This window comes from Centroberyx gerrardi, chromosome 5 (assembly GCF_048128805.1).
Source record: "Centroberyx gerrardi isolate f3 chromosome 5, fCenGer3.hap1.cur.20231027, whole genome shotgun sequence".
NCBI classification, from domain to species: Eukaryota; Metazoa; Chordata; class Actinopteri; order Beryciformes; family Berycidae; genus Centroberyx; species Centroberyx gerrardi.
The window spans coordinates 15,093,054-15,111,753 of NC_136001.1; the positions used below are offsets into that span (position 1 = coordinate 15,093,054).

Genomic DNA, 18,700 nt, shown 5'->3' on the forward strand with positions numbered 1-18,700 from the left:
GATACCAAAAAGTTCAAGGCTTTAATCTGTTAAGTCGACAAGAGACAAAACCTTCAGTTTTTATTTAAGCCAGAAAGCCATTCCGGTTCAGTATGAGCATGACAAATGCAAATTTCCACAATTCATCTTCAATCTCTCCTGGCACGAGTCTCTTTCCATTTCACCAGGTATGATCTAGAAAATGTGTCCACCCTGGGCATTGTCACTGTCATTCAATGTCATGTCCAGTCGCTGCAGGAATTGTCTCTTTGTGAAATCTTGACTTGCATCTCTTGTTTGTAGTTCACCATGTTCAAAAATCAAGGCTGAATTGTACAAGATCAAAGGATTTGTTTTGGGGTAGAAATTCACTTTAACACACACCGTAGTGCCCAGCCCCCTTTTGCTTTCTTTCTGCATTTCTGTGCTGTATTGATTAAGCATAGTCAGAAATGGTTTCATTCTGTTTTGTAGCTGCAGTATTGTTTAGGATCTGCCTGTAGTAGAAAATGGAGAACCATACAGTAAGCTTCATCACTCACTTTCACAGACCCCTTCACCCAGGGCCCATTCCATCAACCCCTGTCTCCAAAGTCTATTGATTTGTAATTTAGCGTCCATTATGTTTAGCTACTCGGATTTCTTGGCTAAAAATAAGGTCAGGGGTTAAAATGTATCATATGGCTGTGTACGCTTTAAAATCCCAATACTCTCAATCCCTCCTTCTCTCCATCCTTTCCTGCTCCCTCAACATCCTTCCTTACATTCTCTCCACCTTTAATCTTCACCTGTACTTTCTCCTCTCTCCTCTTCTGGGTCTCTCCTTCCTTCCTCTCCCTCATTTTCTCCCTCTATTCCCTCTCACATCCCCGTCCACCGCTCTTCCTGGCTCCTCTCCTCTCTCGTCTTTCCCCCTGTGTTTCACTCCCTTGGCCCTTTCCTCCCCTCCCACAGGCCCACCTGATGGCGTTAGAGGCGGAGCTGTCCCGCATCCAGGAAGTGAGCGGCCACCAGAGGAAGCGCATCGCTGAGATTCTCAACGGGCTGATGAGGGACCTGAGCGAGTTCAGCACCATCGTCGGAAACAGGGACATCAAGCTGGTGAGTTCACTAACGCCAGCAGAGTCTGCAGTTCTGGCAGAACTCATGATCGCTCGCCTGGGACGTTTCAACAGACAGAGATGTTGTCTGTGACAGAGTATGAGACACGCAAGTCCTCTAGCGTATCTCAATGGAATATGTGCATGCAGGCAAAGTTGGTAATATCTGTCATTGTTTGAAACTCTGAGGTTTGATATACACCTGAAGCTAGGTTATGGGCCTGAACAAGAAATTCCAGCATCTGTCAATACTAGGTTTGATCCACTGGCATTTGTTCGCTATCACATTTGGATTGATATTGATGTGTTTACTCTGTCCTCCGCGGTTCATTTCAGCTACAGCATCTGCTAAATGACGCTGTTAACATAATGGATGTGCATTACAAAACGCCTACAAGGCTTCCCTCCCTCCCTCCCTCCTTCCCTCCCTCCCTAACGCCCCAACTGTCTTTAAATCATCCTCACTCAAACTAAACTAATCTTCTGCCCTACTCCTTTGTCTTTCTCTCTCTCACTCTTCTGTCTTTCTTTCTTTCTTTCTTTCTTACTCTCTGTCTCTTTGTCCCATCTATCTCCCGCCCTGTCTCCCTCTATCCCCTGTCCCCCTCCCTCCTTATCCTCCAGCCCATGGAGATCACAGGGGCGATCGAGGAGGAGTTCACGGTGGCTCGTCTCTACATCAGTAAGATCAAGTCGGAGGTGAAGTCCATGGTGAAGCGCTGCCGCCACCTGGAGAACCTGCAGATGGAGTGCCACCGCAAGATGGAGGAGACGGGCAGAGAGTTGTCCTCATGTCAACTCCTCATTTCACAGGTGAGGAGAGGATAGAGAGGAAGGAAGGAAGGAAGGAGTGGGATGTGATTGGTTGTAATGTCTGGAGTGGGTGATGGATGGATGTAAGCATGATTGGCAATATCATGAAACTGAAAAACATCTGGAAGCTTGTAAATCTGTTAATCTGATTGGTATGTTAATTATTTTTGCTTGGTGTTGATAGTGTTGATGATGAACATGATTGTACTGATGTACTTTATCTGCTTGCTTGGAGCCCTCATGATGTGATGTGATGTAGTGAATGTTGCCCTCTTAGGAATTCAACTTAATTCCCACATCAACAGGGATCATTAATATTCAATGTAGCCCATTTCCATGCCACAGCGAGTAGAAAGTACATTTTTATCCTTGGTACAAAATCTTTGTCAGTGTGTGAGTGTAAAACGTTCTCTTGGGTAGAGGTCCTTTGCTCATCAGTATACTTTCCGCATATGAGACGCTGTGTTCTGACTTTCAGCACGAGGCGAAGATCCGCTCTCTAACGGAGTACATGCAGAACGTGGAGCTGAAGAAGAGACAGCTGGAGGATGGTTATGACTCTCTGAGCGAGGAGCTGGCCAAACTCCAAGCTCAAGGTAGAATAGAAATACAGTCGCATCATCAATATATCAATCTGGTCAAACGCCAAAAAAAAGATTTGCACTTAATGAAAATGGCTTAACTCCAGGCTAGAATGCACACAACAGCACAGATGTTTGATTAATAGATTTTGCCAAATTCTAGGCTTAATGTAGAATATTTCAATCTGGACGAGCATGCAGCACATTTAACATGTAAATCTAGATGTCCAAACAAGAGGTTTGAGGAAGAATCTATCAGTCTGGCCACACTTGAGGCACAAGGAAAAATATTTTATTAACATAGTCAAATGCACAACACATGAAATGTACAGTATGTGCAATAAAAGTGTCTAAGCCCCAGGCTGCAGCTAAAATAGTTTACCAACATGGTCGAAATGATAAAACAATTAAGAGTGAGGGTTTAACATTGGCTCAGACTCTAAGCTCAAGGAGGAAAATATCAATATGGTCAGAAACGCATAGCACAATAAATCTATTCTCTATAAATCCAAACAAACTACAGGTTTAAAGTAAGGTATTCTTTTCTGTGAAGCCAAAAATATTGGAGCTGGGTGAGACAAAGTGTGGGAAAGGGCATCAAATGACAAATGATAACCGCTAAGTACAGGGCATTCTCACTAACACAGTCAAACTAAATAATCTCTGGACACCGTGAAGCATATGTAAGCAACCTTTCATCAATCTGTTGCCGAAGTTCTGCACCATTGAAAAGCCAGGGAGGGCCAAATTTGAACTGTCACCCTGCCTGAAAGAATTTTATTGGACTCAGTGGAGAGTTTTAGTCTCACATGTTTTGTGCCAGAGGCCTTTTCATCCTGTCAAGACAAAACAAAAATCAAGGGTAAACACTGATGTACAGCTGAGGCCCCCAAACCCTTTCACAACACTGGGAAGAGCAGTAGGTAGATTGGTGATGGATTTTAAATTTGTCCAAGGTCCAGAAGTGAGTGAGGTATAGGTCATATCAATAGCTAACAGCAGTTATCCCAGGACACTGACAGAATTCACAAATCAGGCTAAAGGCAATGTAAGTCATTCTTACTGCAGAGTCCCAGAGAAGTACATTAAATAACCAGTGAATTTAAGGCCAGATAAATCAATTTTGGCCTTTCTCCCGGATCAAACCAGGAGATCAAACATCATGAACACTAGATAGTGTCACTCATAGTGAGTCAACAACACAAAGCGTCATCCAATGATCGTAATTTACAACAGTAGATATTAATAAAGGTGTGGCACGGATTAGGTCATCCTGACCTCACAGTCAACAGCCGCACTGCTGTCAAAGTTAGGTCACTGTCAGCTCTTTCATCTGCACCAGTGTGGCACTGACTGTTTGCCACTCTCTCCCACTTTTTCTGCCTCTCTGTCCTTTTCTCTCCATCTCTTTCTATCTTTCTCTCTCTGTCTTTTCTCCTATAAATGTGTGTGTGTGTGTGTGTGTTTCAGAGACCATGTCACAGGTGGCCAGGAGGGAGAAGCAGACAGCTGTCCAGGAATCTGGTGATATAAAGGTAACCATGACTACAGTGAGAGAAATTTGGCGTAATGACCTTTTATCACACAGCCACAGCACTTAACTGCGGGTGTGTGTGCGTGCGTGTGTGTGTGTGTGTGTGTGTGTGTGTGTGTGTGTGTGTGTGTGTGTGTGTGTGTGTGTGTGTGTGTGTATGCGTTTGTGTGCGAGTGCATCCATGAGTGTGCATTCATATATGTATGTGCTTCTGTGCTTGTGCATGTGACTAGTGTGCAGCGCTGTGAGCTGCCAAACACTGCTCTCCAGTTGCCAATATTTATCTTTGCCCACTGTCATTATAAACTTGTTTTTGCATGTGTTTTGTACATGTTCATGTGTGCATTGGTGTGTGTAACACACTCCTCTTTCATTAGCTGTATGTGTCTCACTCCCTTCTCATTGACAGTGAATGTATGCCTAACGGCTACATTGTGTGTGTGTCTGTGTGTTTGTGTGTGTGTCTGTTTGTTTGTGTGTATACCCAAAGCCCATGTGGGCTTGCATGTCCACATGTGCACTGGTGTGTGTAATTCTCTCCTCTCTCATTATTTACGCGTCTCGTTTTCATTTTATTGCCCACGTCTCGTTGCCAAGATGTGCCTCTCTCTCTCTTCTCTCATTATATCTGTACGTCTCTCTCCCCCTCTTGTGGCCCGTATCTCAGAGGGCTCTGGAGCAGCAGATGGAGTCACACCGCGAGTCGCACAGTAAGCAGCTTGGCCGCCTGCGAGACGAGATCAATGAGAAGCAGAAGATCATCGACGACTTAACTGAGTCAGTACCTCATTGTAATTCCTCACCTTCTCTCACATACTGGCTGTTCAAACTGGGAGACCGCTTCACAAGTTCTTAACTTGCGTAGCGGGGCCCATACTGAACTGGGAAAGTATTTTAAAGCAGAACCGTTGATCTGTGGCCAATTTGAGTCTTTTGTCAGAGCAAAGTGCTGGGCAAATTCCTACACTGACATACATGCTGTTGGGAGTAGGAATGAGCATCAGAAGTTCCTCACTTGCCTATTAGTGGAGCAGGTTTGATGGTAAGTAGTACAACAACTATAATCAGCATCAGCATCAGCATAACGATAATAATCATAACAATAATAACTGTGCCAAAAGTATAATTGCCCTTATTTGTAATTTGTAAAAAAAAAAAAAAGAAGTAGTTGTTTAGAAAAAGTAATTGAAATAAGGAAAAAAATAAGGAAAAAAAATATATCACAATTTGGGAAACAGTTTCAAAAGAAAAAGTAGTTAAAAGATAAAAACGTAAAATACAATACAAAAACACAAAGGGGGAAATTTAAAAACATTACATTAAAGCCAGTCTCATTTTAAGATGTAATTGAATTTGCCTGTACAATTTCCTCAGGCTGGAGGGACGGCAAGGCAAAAGCACAATTACCTTTATTCTTGAATCTCAAAGTAAGTCTTCAATGTAGCTGGGGGTCTGACCTAGGCGTGCTTTGAATATGATCAGTAAAATTTTGGATAGATAGTTATTATAAAGTGTAATGGGGAGTCCACTCACCTTTAGCATTACAAGACTATAGACAGTGGAAAAGTAGAGAGGGAGTCAGAGTAAGAGAGACACAGGAGAGAGAGCTTGGCACGATTCAATCCAGGCCACACATGGCTCCAGAGGCAGGGGACTTAGCTGCTCCACCATCTGTGGGCACAAACCTTAAATTAAATTCCAACCTCGCAAGCAGTGTAGAAATGCTAAAATTAGGGATATATGGTCTCATTAGATGAGCTCAGAGTGTTGCTCTAGCTGGAAGAGAGACTGAAATGAAATATCTGTGGGTGGTTTGCATGGTGAGGAGACAGCAATGTGGGCGGACCTTGGAGTCGAGCCGCTGCTTCTCCTCATTGAGAGGAGACAGTTGAGGCGTTTCGGGCACCTGGTCAGGATGCCCTCCAGGTGCCTCCCTGTGGAGGTGTACCTGGCACGATCATCTGGGACGAGACCCCTGGGCAGACCCACAGGAGGGACTACATCTCCCAGCAGGCCGAGGAGCACCTGGAGATCACCCAGGAGGAGCTGGAGGAAGTCGCTAGGGAAAAAGGTTGTCTGGACACTGCCATCCTGATCCGAATAAGCGGCTAGAAAATAGACGGATGAACGAATGGATGGTTGGTTGGTTTTCATCTTAACTTAGGGTGAAGTTCATATGAAGTTCATGTACGTGACCTGACCGACTGAGGGATTGTTGGTATTGTGCAGGTTTTTAATGTTTATGCCATGCATTAGCCATTAAAATAAAGGCTTTTTTTTTTACTTTTTTGTACAAGAAGAGTGCCTTGGATCCACTTTCTCCTCCTATTTGTAATTGGGACACCCCATTTCCAATGAGCATCTCTCCATGTTAGAGTGAAGCCAAGGCAGCGTTCCTCCTCTGGGTTTGTTGGAAAGCACGATTGTTTGTTCTGATTTCTTCTGTCAAAAGTAGTGTGTAGTGAAAGGTGTTTATCGGTTGTTGTCAGCTGTCAGTGTGAAGTACGTGCTCAATAGCTTTACTAAAGTGCTGTGGCATTTAGAGAAGTTGAATAATGTCATGCTTTATTGATCTGTGTGGGGAAATTCTCTTTGCTTGCAGACTTCAACAGCTAGGTCAGGGTGCAGGGTCACTCTACAGAACAGCATCATTCAAGCTTTTAGGGATTCAATATTTTGCTTAAAGACGCTTCAGCACAGCAGATGCTTGCCAGTACAGGGATTTGAACCCATGCAGGTCCGCTGGTTCAAGGACAATCCCCCTCCCTCACCAGCGATTGTAGATTAATCCGCATTAATGAGATGCAGTAGATTTGTTCGGTGAAGGTATGTGTAGTGAAAGGCCTTTATTGGTTGCTGTCAGCTGTCAGTGCAAAATACATGCTCAGCAGTTTTAGAAGTGCTCTAGCATGGGGAACCCATCCATGACACTGAAACTAATTGAGTGTGCACTTAGTTACTGTGGTAGGGTATGCTGTCGTGTTTCTCCAAGAAATTGTTTCTTGGTGGGGTGGCAAGACTTCTGAAATAGAATTTAAATCTCTCTCTTGGCAGAATGGCCTGTCTCATTTATTCAACAGTGGAGGAAAAGCTGATACACAGTAAAATGTTATTCCAATAAAGATTATCTTTCAAGGGATCCTCAGCTAAATCTAAAATGGTTAAAAATAGCTGGGGGGGTTTTCACTAACTAGGCACAGTAGGGTGCAATTTTCTCACTTGTGGAATACTACATTTCTTCACCTACCAGTGGAAACCAGACAACAGCTAGAGCTTTACTCCTCAGAGGACAGGCCAATTTCATTTTTTTCATGTGATAGATGGTTCTTGGGCTGCTCTCAGGCCTAAAACCATCATAATTCAAAAACGACAATCATTCCATTCAGTGTAAAATCTCTCAAATAAGTGCCTGATATCCTCCCATTAAATGTTTCTCATACAATAGCTGTATCGATGAAATATAAGACTCTCAGTAAAATTACAAAATGGACAATGAGTGAATATAAATAGGGAACATTTTTAGTTCATGAGAGTTCATGAAAAGTCACCTTCCAACATTAGGTGCCCTGATAATGTCCTACTAAAATGAAACATTAACTACGCTAACTGCAATTCCAGTGGCGAAATTAACCACAGTGCCAACCCAATCGCTGTTTCCATTTCCGGCTTAAATCTATTGCATTGCATTTTATATTTCAGATTTTAGACATTCAGCTGACACTCTTACAACTCGTGCAACAGTAGAAAAAGCTTAAATTACTAGACCACCTACTATAAATTTAAATAATAGGAGTGGAAGGGTCAGGGACACACTGTAGCGCCCTGACAATATTCCTGTGACTACAGAATGATCAAGTTCAAGGGAAAGTAGTAAAATAAGACATGAGGAGAGAAATGGCAGGGATTTTTTAAAAAAATTTTTATGAAAATAATTTGACCCTGGTCCGTGTCCAATGAATACCTGAGCGAGTGAATGTTCACCCCGTGCCATTTCAGCCGGAACCAGCAGCAGCATCTGGAGTTGGAGCAACTGCATGGTGACTTTGACTGTCTGAGGAGCCAGGAGCATCACAAGAGCCGGCAGCTGGAGGAGCTGACGTGAGTCTTCGCTTTACCGTCCTGGCCCGCGTTCAAATACTTCACCATATGGAAGCCTGGGGGCTAGCCGCCGCTTTTAATTCACTCCTTCCATCTCTCTCTGTCTTTGTCTCTTTCTTTCGGCTCTTTTCTTCTAGCTCTGCCTGTCTTTCTACCTTTCTGTCTCTCTGACTGACTGTCTGTATGGAATATTGGAATACAGTCTGGTTGTAGCTTGTAGAATTAGCTGGAGGCTAACTCTTGTAACACTCTCTCTCTCTCTCTCTCTCTCTCTCTCTCTCTCTCTCTCTCTCTCTTTGTCCACTATGAAATATTCGAATAAGGTAGCATCTGGCAGCTTGCAGCTAATAGGCCTCTTTCTGTGCTGACCTTTGCAGCGTATTGCATCAGATGGCAGATGGGTAACAGCCCACTAGTGGGTCAGCCTGACTCTGCTGTGATTGTTCTTTATTCATGGATTATTCTGTGGGGGGTTCAGCATCCAGTTGGACATTATGAAGTAGAGCTCAGTGTAAATTAATCAAATTAGCTGCCGTGCTGTGTAATAATTATGTGTATTTCTCTTTCTTTCTCTTTCTCTCCCCCATCTCTCTCTCTCTCTATCTCTCTCCCTCATCTCTCTGTCTCTCTCTCTCTCTATCCATCTATCTATCTTTTTACCTACCTACCTACCTGCCTGCCAAAGATTTCTCCATGAGCGACATGAGCAGTCTAAGCAGGATCTCAAAGGGCTGGAAGAAACTGTCGTAAGTCATTATTTGCTATCTCAATTCACTTGGCTCCCTTGGAGGCCCGTGATCCAATAGATTCGCTCTAACTCCTCTCACGGCACTCTTTCCCTTATCTCTCTCTCTCTCTCTCTCTGTTTCGGTCTCTCTCTCTCTTTCCTTACTGTAGGCTCGTGAACTCCAGACCCTCCACAACCTCCGTAAGCTTTTTGTTCAAGACCTCACGGCTCGAGTTAAAAAAGTAAGTGAGACACTTAGTAACCTGCCAACCTAAAAAGCAATGTATCCATATCCACACATTATACCTACATGTAGCTATATGTACACTAGCTACATATATATAGATGCAGATGACTATTTTGGAACTATATGTGAATTCAGAGCTTGTGTATGCATGTGTTGTGCTGTATAACAAATTGTTTCATCATGTTAAAGCATCTCATACCATCTACCCATTCTCTCTTCTTCAGAGTTCAGAAATGGAGCCTGATGATAGCGGGGGGTATACAACCCAGAAACAGAAGATTTCCTTTCTTGAAAACAACCTGGACCAGCTTACAAAAGTTCACAAACAGGTACGATTAAGCAACAGCTATAAAACTATAAATTGTAGGAAAAGAGACAAGAGAAAATAAAATTTTACCTGTAAGCCATTCCTTTATAAATTAGAACAAATTGCCCACTTTGCCTATAGGCCTGGAGTGCTAATTCATTGTGCCGTGGCACAGCAGTAAGGTTGAAATGTCTGAGTTGAATAGAATATGGGAGGAGGAAAAAAAAAGAGTGAGCCAAATTAAAATAGAGAGCAGTGTGTGCTGTTTGTCATTGCTCTCCTCTGGGCCAAAGTAATGCCAGCACCATCAATCATCCTTGTACAGCAACTTCAGATAAAAGTCCCCTTGAAAACAGAGCAGCAGGAGGTGTTAACCACCGCTGCCTCGGGCAAAGGCAGCCCCACAGCCTAATACACGGCTACTCAGGTGCATTAAACACAAATGCATGAATGCTCATGCAGGTGCGCACAAACACACTCATTCTCTCTCCTCTCACGCGTGCACACATACACACAGTCTAATGCAACCATGTGCATACGCCCTAACAGAGACATAAACACACACGCACACACACATTTACATCATACATTTGTATGCTTAAGTGCACCGATTTAAGTACGACATGCTAAATGTTCTGCAGACTGGCACATATGCTCAGAAAGGCAGATTGGCAAGAGCTGCACTGCAGCAGCCTGTCAGGCAGAAAACCAATCCTGAAGTGGCTGCTGGGAGAGGCTTTCCCTTTCACCACCTGCTGATACTGTGGGAAGGGAAGACTAAAGGCACATTCATAAATCAGCACACTCCCAGTGGGCAGCGATAAGACTCCACAGACAGCAGTGGACAGTGGACAGTGCACCGCGCGGCTATATATGAGTTTCTCTCCCCCTCGCGATTATTCCTAATGTGAAGATATAACAACTTGTGTCTGTCTGTCTATCTACCTATCCACACACACACACACACACACACACCCTCATGATCTCTGTGATAAGTTATTATACTGTCGTCCTCCTGAGGGAGACCTGTCCCCATTTTTTGTATTTTCTATTAAAAACGATTCGCCACCAAACATTAAACAAGTACCACTAGCTCCCATGTGGTTTCGTTGAATCCCAGCATCCTCTGCCTGCGTTCACTGCAAGGTAATTTTGCCCGGTTGCTGAACCCTCAGGCAAATGCTGGCACTTATCTCTCTGCAGGATGTTGATTAGTTTGCATAGCCACGTACAGTAGCAGCAGACTCTCTGTCTTCAAGGTGTTTAGTCACTGGATTTACGTCACCTTACCTTCTTATACTGTATGTGTAGCATGTTAACATCACTAAATCCTTACCACATTTATTTTGAGACATTAGTACAATTATCATACAGTATGCAGTAAACAAATGTTAGCAGCAAACCTTTTTATGACAGGAAGCAACAGGCTTCATGGGAAATTTACTTAGAGAAACACTAGTACTAACCACTGGCATGAAATAGAGGCTGCCAATCGTCACTACATTAATAATAATTAATTATTACTAATTATTATTAATAATTATTATAATAATTATACCAAGGTTTCACAATTCATTTGACAATGATGTATTGATGTTTAAAAATGCTAATTTTGTTCAGAAAACAGTGATCATTGGCACAAACATGGAAAATGACCAGTGAAAATATTACTAACGATTCATACTTTATAACTTCATAACTCTTTCAGTGCTACAATGTGCTTTTGATTTTAATGTGATATGAGAGAATTTATCACAACCTCCCAGTAACATCTCTAGTCTTTCCCCGGGTGTGTGTGTGTGTGTGTGTGTGTGTGTGTGTGTGTGTGTGTGTGTCACAGCTGGTACGCGACAATGCAGATCTTCGCTGTGAGCTTCCAAAACTGGAGAAACGTCTTCGGTCTACGGCTGAGCGAGTTAAGGCCCTGGAGGGCGCACTGAAGGAGGCCAAAGAGGGAGCCATGAAGGATCGGCGCCGCTACCAGCAGGAGGTGGAGCGCATCAAAGATGTGATGAGGACCCGCAACCCCCTCCGCAGGCCCCATGCCGCCCAGATAGGTAACACAAACACCAAACCTCTGTCTCTCCCTTGTCACACACATGCACACACAAGTTCAAGCATTTCAAAATAATTAAACATCCACCATCACTGATCTAAACCAGCGATGCATAACGTGGTTCCATGTGTCATTTCAATAAAAGCCATATAATCTCAGATGAGATGATGTAATGAAGCACCATCTTCTAATCTGTCAGTGATGGCAGTGATCCATCAAATCTGATCTGTTGGTATCAGAATGCAGTTTTGCAATATTATTCCCACATTACAGGTTCAGGGCATTAGTAATTGCTTTCTTTTAATTCTCGCAATTCAGCCCATCATAAAATCACGAGCACACAGCTGTTTTCATGTCAACAAGCCATTATATTTATTTTATGAACAGTCCTATTATTATAGTGGTGTATAATGATAATATTCTCAAAAAACTGTAATGTTTTATTACATTGTGCTATAGAATGCTATCAGGTTCCAACCTTTTGGGTTAACATAAATATTACGCATAAATAACATGTTCACTGCATAGTGCACACTAAAAACTCATCTGACTGACTTCTTTGTCTTTTAATATTGCTTTTTTATTATTTGCATTTTCAGCAAGTTAAGTTCGCAGAGCAAACAATGCGTTTTGCATCTGCTTCTTCAACTTAACTTGATGAAAATGTAGATAATAAAAAAAAAAGTTGGAGTTATTTTTTAATCATTTTCTTTACATAGAACTTGCCAATTTCACTTCAAGCTGAGTGCCTTGGCTCCTCTCATCCTTAAAAAAAAAAAATTAAGTAATGAATGGCTGGATGAAAGAATGAATAAATGGTTCAACCAATCGATAAATTCTCTTTTATCCCTAACAGCCAAGCCTGTGCGTCCCGGCCACTACCCGCCGTGCTCTCCCACAAACCCCTTCTTCATACGAGGCTACAATGATCACCCCGTTGCCTTCAGCAATACCCTCTTCAGCAACAGTAACAACCAACCAGCTGCTCCTGCTGCTCCTGCTGCTCCAGTTGCTCCTGTGGCTCCTGCTGCTCCAGTTGCTCCTGCTGCTCCTGTGGCTCCTGCGGCTCCTGCGGCTCCTGTGGCTCCTGCGGCTCCTGCTGCTCCTGTGGCTCCTGCGGCTCCTGTGGCTCCTGCTCCCCCGGAGAACGAGCCCGAGTCACCCCAGGCCAACTCCAACCAGAACAGCCCTATCAAGCACCTTGATTCTCAAAACAACGATACACAGGACAACGATGCTCATAACAACCTGTGAGTAAACCCAGTTGTATGGTCGAAAGTGCAATGTAGCGTCATAAAGTAATATAGGCTTTATCATTTGCTCTTGATTGTGATACCACACATTTGTACTTCAGAGTTTGGAGTGCAAAAGATGGTAAAGTTCATTTATATATCTGTAAACACCTAATGTACATGAAATGCCTGCATTATGCATTTATTACAAGAAGCACAAACAGACAGGAGCAAGTCAGCTATTTTATAATTGAAGTGTGATTACAGTGCAATATGAGTATCCTAAAACATTACCCTTTTTCCAGTAATTTCCATTTACATGAAGTTGTCTTTCTGCTCTGTGTAGGCTTCCAGCTGAACCAGTGAGCCAAACAGACAGCGCTGCAGAGAAGCTTGATTCAGAAAATGGTGAGCTCTGTTCACAGATTAGATCTGTTAAAATAATGAGAAATACCACGATCAACAAGGGCCATTTCACTTGTTATTATGACCATTTTTATGATACTTGATACTAGCCTAGTTGCCAATTCCAGTTCTTCCCATAGCAATTGCCGTTATGCCGTCGACATCCCAGCCATTATGTCTGAACATTGTTTTATATACTCTTACTGAGTGCCGGCTGTTATGCCAATTTACAGTGATTGCCCCACTGGTACGATAACAATTCTGCTCTGTTTTTTTTTTTTCTTTCCTCTTAGTTCTATGAGCTTGTGCAGTAGTTTTAGCTGTAATTGGAGTCTGAGTTATAGGAAGCCATAGCTGTGTGTGGGAGAGGGTTTCAGTAGGGGTCACTGGTCCTAACTCTCGCATTATGTTCGGGTCAGAACTGAGCTGTTTCAGCAGGGAAAAAAACCAATTAATTTTATTTTTTCAGCGTTAAATTTTGTGACTTTTCATAGAGTGGCCAGGCCATTACAAAAAGTTAAACATACATTATCCAAATAGACATGTGGTGTGGAAGTCTCTACACCATTTGGTTCCAAAGATTATGCTAGGGGTCAAATTTGACCCATTAGTTATGATATTCAAACTTTCTCCTGTGAATCATCCAAATGGGTCAAACACACACACATACACACACACACACACACACACACACACACACACACACATAATCAGGCAAATTGACGCCAGCAGCAGCAGCAGCAGCATCCCATTATAAACTAAGAGCATCCACTCAGTGCATTTGAATATATAATTTATTTGATAATAATGATAATAAATAATCGCTTGTTTATTGTATGGACACTGTATGTTATGTTAGCGAATCAGGTACATCTCTTACTGTAAGTTAACAGAATGGCTGAACCAGCTCACAGCAGATCTCTGTCTAGTCTGTGTGCACTTTACAAATATTTTGCTTGTCTTGATCACTTGACATAATCAACACATACACAACGTTTATGCTGTGTGTGTGTGTGTGTGTGTGTGTGTGTGTGTGTGTGTGTGTTTGTGTTTGTGTGTGTGTTTGTGTGTGTGCGTTTTTGTCTCCAAGCAACGGCATCGGGGTCTACATATAGTTCAGTGTATCCACTATGTGTGTGATTGTGTGGGTTTATACAAGTTTCACTTTACCTCACCTGTCACTGTCCATGTGTGTTCACCTACATCTGGGTGCCAGACAGCCTCTTTTTTTTGTGTGTGTGTGTGTATCTGTGTGTGACTGTCTGTGTGCATGCCCATCAGCAGCAGACTCCAGCGGAGATAGATGAGGGTTGCTATGTCATTACTCAGCCAGACAGAGCGCAGGCCAGACAGGCTGGATGCCCACCTCAGCCTCTGACCCAGTGATGACAGTTGGTACAGTTGTGTAACAGTACCACACCTCTAGGATTCTCCAGGAATAATCAATTCATGTCAGAAAATAGGGTTAGGCCAATATATCAGTTTGCTGGGACAATATTCGCCTTTTATTAGATATCGGATTTATCGGCCAGTCATGTCGTCCGCTGTATGGTGACCACAGCTGCTGTCTGTAAAACCTGCAATGAAAATGTATTTTCTTTGCAGGTTTTCATTTTTTATTTTCATTTTTGTAAATGAATTCTTCATTTAAAAGTAATGTATCCCAAAGTTCTCTCTACTATTGAATAGGTTTAAGGAGCTGCTAACCCACCTAAAATAATTTCATTGATCTGGGAGAGAGAATGGAGAGTTTTAGTGTCCCATGATGGTCTAAATGTTGTTTCAGGGGTTTACACTGAATCCATAATGCTTGGCATGTAAATGGTCAAATTTAAAGATATTGAACATTGGTACAAAGTATGAGTTATCTCAAGATACTTGCTTATAAAATACCTATATTTTTAAGAATAGAATAAGGTAGCAAATTTCTTCCAAAATAGATATATGGCATTTTGGAATGAAAGTGTTCATATTCCAAAGTCAAGGGATGTAACAGGGAATCAAACAAGGGCACACACTTGGAGGGAAATTTCTGCTAGCCCATCACTAGTAATTGTCACTGTGGGCTATGATTGTTAAATTGTCCTCACTGGCCTGGATTTGAATGAGAGCTAAAGGAGAAGGTATAGAATCGGTCTGCAAAGCCAGTCCCCCAAATCCTTAATTTCCACTCATGATTAAATTTTCTTCATTTTCTTTTTTTTCTGTCATTTTGAGTCTGTTTAGGTGTAGCCTTGAGAGTTCCTGTGAGGATAAGGTTTTTATTAATAGTCACAATCATTTTTTTTCCTACCTTGGCAGCTTGGCCAGAAAGACTAAATTGAACTGTTTTATAATCCAGTTAGGCATGAGCTCCCCTGATAATAGCCAACTCATCGAATAGAAGCAAAGAGCACACACACACTCAGTGAAGTGCAGGCTAATGCATTCTTACCAAGATTAACAATGACAAAAGCCACACACTTTTCCCTAATTTGTCTGACATTTATTAACCACTGACACATTGTCTGGGTGTCGATAAGTTGTCAATAAGTGTCACACAAACGTTTGTGCCCCACTTATAAAGATTTTGTGTTAGATGAATCCCTGCCCAGGCGAGTTCAGGGACAGAGCACAGTCTGAGAAATTCTACCTTAAAAGGAATGTAGTATTAATAAAAGTAGTAGTAGTCATACTGTACTACTAGCAGTAATAGTAGTAGTTTTTGTCATAGTAGTCATAGTTGACATACATACATACATACATGCAGTATAGTGAATTAGGCTCCACACAATATAACTACTACAGACAAAGCCATCCTAGAGGTCCAATTTTCATATAATTGCTGTTCTGCTGCTGCACTGTTGGTCCACCAAGGAGAATTGTTAAAAAGCTTGTGCATTAATGTAGGAAAGATGTATGGGTGGACTTGGGGGACTTGTTCTACAATTACTACCACTTTGTTATTACTATGTTGTTTGTAGTTAGTAGTACTACTACTAGTAGTAGTAGTAGTAGTAGTAGTATACTGTATTGATCTAAAATTCATCCCCTCAGCTATGCTCTGAGCACTACCACATTACTCAGCTGGTTGTTCCAAAGCCATTTATCTTCAATGGCTTTGAGCTGTTCCAGTTAAATCCGTGTGTGTGTATGTTCCTGTTTGTGTGTGTGTGTGTGTGTGTGTGTGTGTGTGTGAGACAAATCCATTTCTTCCCTAATTTACACACCACCCCTCTCACTGTGCACCTGCCTGCCTCCTTACACACCTCTGTCTGTCCACAGGAAACACCACAGATATCAATGACAACAGGTAAGACTGGCGCACCCTCACTGATCACTGCTCAACACCTGCTGCTATCTGTTGCTGCCTCACTGCAGGCTTTCATGTTGTCAGTGTCCTGCAGAAACCTCCAAGATGTCACCTTTACAGGATTTGAGAGAAACGGATTGATTTTTCTGCTTATTTTTCGGCATTTTACTGTGTATTACCAACAATTTGGCCTCATCTGAAGGTCCTGAAATATTTTCTATATGTGGGAGACAATGTTACCTGTGAAGTACAGAGTAAAGGGCAAAGAGCAAAACTGGGAGTATTCTGCAAGACATCAGTGATTAACTTAATACTTCTATGTCTGACAGTAGTCAATAATGAGACAAAATACCTACTGTAGCATGGTAATGCCACATCCAACCTGAATGCATTGATGTTCCCTGCCCTATAAGACCAGATAACTAACTACAGCTGGTATCACTGCTTTCCCTCCCTCGCTGCTGTGCCTTTCTGCTCCATCGCTGCCCCCTTGTTGCTGTTGCTGCTACTGCTCCTATCGCTGCTGCTTTGGCTGCTGCTGGTGACGGTGCTGGTCATGCTGGTGACGGCGGTGCTGCGGCCTGTGCTTCTGGTGTGTTGCGTAGCACGTGTCTGAATGTGAATTCTGTGTCCAGAAGTGTCGTCTGTGATAATCAGGACCCAGCCAAGCTCTACAGCCTGCAGCCGGAGGCCTCGGCCAGCTAATAGTCCTGAGCAGGTAAGAATACAGAGAAACAGAGGAACACTTTTGTGGCTTTCTGTTTTATTGGATAGAGAGCAGCAGAAATAGATAGGAAGGATTTCAATCAAATACTTAGCCTGCTGAGTTCGCAGGACACTATTTGTAATAATTTTAAAACGGCATCTGAAAAACCTACAAAATAGTTGCAGCACTAGCCTAAATAATCACAAATCCCAAGGCCAGTAGGGAAAAACCTGAGCCAGGAAAATGATTGAGTAATGTGCTATTCTCCATCAGCTGCTCGTTGCTTTATTTGCACTGGGCCTATGGGCTGAGATTCCTAAGTACCTGGATGTTGCCACCATCTGAAAGCTTTTCAAGAGTTTAATTTGGCTGGCATCATGGCTTTAAAAGGTTGAGTTTGCAAATTTGTACCATATATAACAGTTTTGAAGCTGTTTTTCAATTAAATTGAAACTGAATATTGACTAATTGAATTTAAATACAAGTTCAATATCTAAAATTCTTGATTCAAATGCCAAAATCAAATTTCATTGATCACATACACATTAAGAACATATAATTCAAATTAAGTTCTCTGTTGGCACACATTTTGCACCATGCAGTTGCTCAACAAACCCTCCCTGAATAAATAACGACTGAAAATAAATGAAAAAAAATAGAAGTTTCAAGCTATCTAAGTTATTTGCTTTATTTATATTATAGATTTGCTTTCAAAATAGCAATCACTTACAGTATATATATTTCTTTAAATACTGAGTAGGGAATCTATCAGGTATTTGTTTTTATTTGTTTCAGAATGGATGTATAATGTTTTGGAATGAAACCTGAAGCTTCACCATGACTGTAAGCGGCTATTTGGCCTCAGTTCTCTGGTTCTGTGGCCCAGTGGGTGGAGTGTGGCACTAACACTGCCAGGTTTAAGGGTGTGATATGTGCTGGGGCCACCCATGCTAAAAATGCCTGAACTCATGGTACTGCAAGGCACTTTGCATAAAAGTGTCAACCAAACAGCATCTGTCTCGGATCAGCACTCTTTTTTTCTTCATAAATCCATGCCTGGGGTTACAGATTATAATATTATAAAAATATTTCTCTAGGTAAGACCCATATGGAAAGGGAGAATTAAGACTAAATAAACAAGCACACAGTATCACATCACAGCTTCTGGGTTTTACTTGCTCCCACTATGTTTGTTCTCACAGGGCTTCATTAGGTTGCCTTCTTTATTTATTCAAGTTTATTCTATTTATTTGCAGTAGTTACACTTGTCAATAGGATGAGGGAGTGAATTGAGGTCAAGCTTTATTTGTAGAGCAAGTGTTGTAATCAAACCCTAACCGTAATAGTATGTGTAATGTGCCAATAATGTGCTAGTCAAACCTGGACTTGTGCGGACCGCATAATAAGTACTGTATTATGAAACATTAATTATTTAGGCGCCGTAAGGTGGGGTAAAATTTTCTGCAGAATAAATATAAGTTTTGCACAGTGCCAGGTGAATCTGACTTTCCATGAAGTCTAAATACGGCCCCAGAGTGTTCTTTGCCGTTCCCAAACACACTGAGTCACAGTGAAGACACCAGAAATAAAACGGTTCTAGACATGTTCCTTTTGGCAATGTTA

General features: G+C 42.1%; 1 protein-coding gene across 2 annotated transcripts in view; it reads left to right on the forward strand.

Annotated features, from left to right (window-relative positions):
• The window catches only part of kif5ab (kinesin family member 5A, b), a 51,621-nt gene extending 34,545 nt beyond the window's left edge, over nucleotides 1–17,076 (forward strand). The window contains exons 15-29 of one of the 2 annotated variants that reach the window (XM_071922672.2): nucleotides 934–1,080; nucleotides 1,704–1,892; nucleotides 2,371–2,488; nucleotides 3,944–4,008; nucleotides 4,675–4,784; nucleotides 8,004–8,105; nucleotides 8,791–8,851; nucleotides 9,003–9,074; nucleotides 9,304–9,408; nucleotides 11,227–11,443; nucleotides 12,299–12,459; nucleotides 12,589–12,692; nucleotides 13,021–13,082; nucleotides 16,344–16,371; nucleotides 16,977–17,076. In XM_071922672.2, the coding sequence (XP_071778773.1) occupies nucleotides 934–1,080; nucleotides 1,704–1,892; nucleotides 2,371–2,488; nucleotides 3,944–4,008; nucleotides 4,675–4,784; nucleotides 8,004–8,105; nucleotides 8,791–8,851; nucleotides 9,003–9,074; nucleotides 9,304–9,408; nucleotides 11,227–11,443; nucleotides 12,299–12,459; nucleotides 12,589–12,692; nucleotides 13,021–13,082; nucleotides 16,344–16,371; nucleotides 16,977–17,076 (1,641 nt within the window). Of the gene's footprint in view, nucleotides 1–933; nucleotides 1,081–1,703; nucleotides 1,893–2,370; nucleotides 2,489–3,943; nucleotides 4,009–4,674; nucleotides 4,785–8,003; nucleotides 8,106–8,790; nucleotides 8,852–9,002; nucleotides 9,075–9,303; nucleotides 9,409–11,226; nucleotides 11,444–12,298; nucleotides 12,460–12,524; nucleotides 12,697–13,020; nucleotides 13,083–16,343; nucleotides 16,372–16,976 lie in introns of those variants that run through there. The other variant, XM_078283593.1, reaches the window with a different exon arrangement.
• The last annotated feature ends 1,624 nt before the right edge of the window (nucleotides 17,077–18,700 follow it).